This window comes from Apis dorsata, unplaced genomic scaffold (genome assembly GCF_000469605.1).
Source record: "Apis dorsata unplaced genomic scaffold, Apis dorsata 1.3 scaffold_25, whole genome shotgun sequence".
Classification (NCBI taxonomy): domain Eukaryota; kingdom Metazoa; phylum Arthropoda; class Insecta; order Hymenoptera; family Apidae; genus Apis; species Apis dorsata.
In genome coordinates, this window is record NW_006263327.1 from 104385 (window position 1) to 107870 (window position 3486).

General features: G+C 23.9%; 2 protein-coding genes across 7 annotated transcripts in view; one reads left to right on the forward strand and one right to left on the reverse strand.

Moving 5' to 3' along the window:
* Positions 1–3486, reverse strand: part of LOC102680551 — a 13783-nt gene that overhangs the window by 3455 nt on the left and 6842 nt on the right. The gene's annotated exons all lie outside the window — the stretch shown is intronic.
* Positions 1–3486, forward strand: part of LOC102680327 (protein GPR107) — a 7792-nt gene that overhangs the window by 1375 nt on the left and 2931 nt on the right. For all 4 annotated transcript variants that reach the window (XM_031510383.1, XM_006607941.2, XM_031510374.1 and 1 more), the window contains exons 3-7: positions 444–607; positions 704–855; positions 2437–2660; positions 2749–2882; positions 2972–3239. In XM_031510383.1, coding sequence (XP_031366243.1) covers positions 444–607; positions 704–855; positions 2437–2660; positions 2749–2882; positions 2972–3239 — 942 coding nt within the window. The remainder of the gene's footprint in view (positions 1–443; positions 608–703; positions 856–2436; positions 2661–2748; positions 2883–2971; positions 3240–3486) is intronic.

Below are 3486 nucleotides of genomic sequence, written 5' to 3' on the forward strand. Positions count from 1 at the left end.
AATTATTCTATAAAAATTAAATATATTAAATATGAATAAAAATTCTTTCATTCTCTGACTTGACTAAATATTTCTATTTTAAGGATTTAACAGTGTTTACTATTTTTTTTCAAAGTATTTTATAAAAATTACGTATATATGTTTGTCAAATAACATTTCGATACATTTCGATATATTTCGATACTTTCAAAAATTTAATATATTATAATTTAATATTGATATTTCTATTTAAAAAATTAAAAGTAAATTAAGTAAAATAAAAGTAAATTAAGAATACACATCATTTATTTTATTTTTAATATAAAATGTTTTAAATTTCCAATAAAGTATTTGATACTTAATACTTTAATGAGTCTTCTAATTATTATTTATTTAAAAATTGTTTGAATTCGTTTAATATCTTCATTTGTTTAACTTTCTAATTTCTATTTTTTATGATTCAGTTTGGATTCAGTTTGGATCGAACTTTGAGCGATGCAATGAATCCTTATTTAGACAGTCATCAAGAGAGATGTGTACTCCAAGAAATTTCGAGCGTCAAGCCGGATTTCGAACAGAGAAATGACAGCGCAGTCATATATTTCACAATGGATTTAAAGAACAATGTGTATGTATCGTTCATTTGTAGATTGTATCTTGATACATTATTACACTTGTTTTATAAATTTGCTGATATAAACTAATATGAACAAATGTGTTTCAGATTGAGAGTAAATTGTAGTCGAAACGTACATACTGCACATATTTACAAAGATTCCAGCAAAATATTAGTTTTTCGAGAAAAAAGAGATTCTTTTCCAAATAGATTTAGCGATGCCGTGCTTTTTCCACGAAGAAAACGTTATACTCCGTATGGTGAGTTGAAGTTTTTTAATACGGTCAATTAATCTACAATTACACAAACTTAATTTTTATTTAATAAACTTCCTATTAAAATCGAATATTACATCAATTATTTGAAATTTTTAAATTATTCAAAATTTTACTCGAATTCAGAATAAAATCTGATTAAATTCAATTATAAATATATTATAATAAAATTCTAATTAAAAATTTATTTTTTTGTGGAACCATTTCTTAATTAAATAAATCTCTTTTTTCGTTATATTAAAATTAACAAAATTTCATTGATTTCTTGTAAAATAACATTTAAAAAATATTAACATAAAAGAATAGCGATGTTAACATGAAACGATAAGGATTTAATACTTGTCTTAGTACTTACACTCTTAACTTTGGCAGGCATCCAAACGTAGGAAGTAATCGCGGGAAATATCTTGTTGAATGGATAAAGTATAACTTAGTAATACATTGAAATTTCCGCATATTTCATATTGTTCTACTAATTTGCATATATATGTACACACATACACACATATATATATATATTTATTTCATAAAGATTTTAATTTTATAAAATGCAAGAACTATTTTCATTGTCATTCATTAAATAATATTGAATAATATTTAAAAAATTAAGAAGATTATATTATTTTTATACATTATTAAAAATAATTTTCATTTCTGTATAATCTATCTGTTTTACAATATAAAAATATATATAATATAAGATATATATCTTTGAATGTATCTATCATATTGTAGGAATCATAGGAATTTAATATTACATCATAAAGATTAGAAATTATAATGAATATACATGTAGTATACATTTCTTTGCACGATAAAAGAATAATGAATCATACGACCTGTCAATAAGATAATACAAATGTCAAACATTTTCAATCAATTGTGTGATGTATATATATCATTGAGCTTGTGCTACTTATTTCATCTGACAGTTAATATTCAATTGATTATTCATTGAGAAAAATATCACAGAGAAACATATCAACACTGTACAATGCTTGAGGCGAAATTGATTTTGACTTTAATGCGCCATACGATATTTATAAAAACATAATGATACGGCTTTCTAGTTTTCATAAAAGTTATACTCGAGTTATACTCAAAACTCTAATGCATATATTGTTCAAAAAAAATTTCTTTAGCATTTAATGAACATTGTTTCCACGATTATGAAACTAAAAACGACTCTGATCGATATCTTATGGAATGTGGACCTGAAGCGACATCGGCGATCGAACACTACCGAGATGAGAGTCGCTATAATTAACATGAGTCGTCCTCAATTTTATAAATAACTCGAAACTCAACTATTTTTGAAGGTTTGGTTAGGTAACTGTCTTCTACAGTAGTATATTTTATGGCAATGACATATGAATGAGATTATATCCCAAACTTGCGGCCAAAATTATACTCGATTAAGTTTTTTTAATATATGTACAAAAAAAAAAACTTTTTCATGTACTTTTAGTATATGAAAATTTTTTAATTTTTTATAAATTTATATATTTATTTTTTTTTTAAAAGTATTATTTATTGTTAATTTATTAATTAGTAAAATTTTTATAGATATCGAAAGACTCAATACCGAAGATGAATATGAATCCAGATCAGAAAGTAGCGCTTGTTCTTTAAATTTATCAATGACGGTACAAATTATAAAAGGAGAAAGATATTATAATACAAGTTTTGCTATGTATGTCGCTAGCGAAGAAGAAGAAGGTCTTTATAATCTTCATTTCCATAACTGTCCAAATTATAAATATGATTCTCAAGTTGCATTGGATTTCACGGTAAGATCCTCCTTTTTTTTTTCACAATGTTAGTTGATTGAAAACGTTTATAATATGTTAATATGTATTAAGAAAATATAATTTACAGATACAAATATCGGAAATAAATAGTGGAAATTTTCTAAGTGCAGGAGAAATGCCTTTACCAGCTCTTTATTTTATGATGGCACTTTTATTCTTTTTGTCAGGATGTTTCTGGGTATATATCCTTAAAAAGAGCAAGTAAGAATTTTTTTTTTTAATTCTGAACAATATTTTTACAATTATGATAAAATTTTTGTTCGTTTTCTAACATATTATTGTTCATTTAGGCATCCTGTTTTTAAAATTCATTATTTAATGGCGGTTTTGGTATATCTAAAATCAATGTCATTACTCTTCCATGGAATTAATTATCATTTTATTCAAACGAAAGGAGAACACGTTGCAGCTTGGGCGATCTTATATTATATTACACATTTGTTAAAAGGAGCCGTACTTTTTATAACAATTGTATTAATTGGTACTGGGTGGACATTTATTAAACATATTTTAGCCGATAAAGATAAGAAACTTTTTATGATCGCCATTCCATTACAAGTTAGTATAAAAAAAAAATATTATAAAAAGGATCACTTAAATCACTTTGTTTTATTGTTATATAAAAAAAATTTCTTAGAATAATTAATAATTATGCAGTTTAGCGGTTTTTCTCGATTTTAACTATTTAACTACAATTTTTTTTTAAATAATTTCGTTTTATTGTTTTATCATAGATAAAAAATCAATCGGCAAAGATCGAAAAAATAATGAATTTTTAATAGTTAAAAAAAAAAAAAAAAAAAAA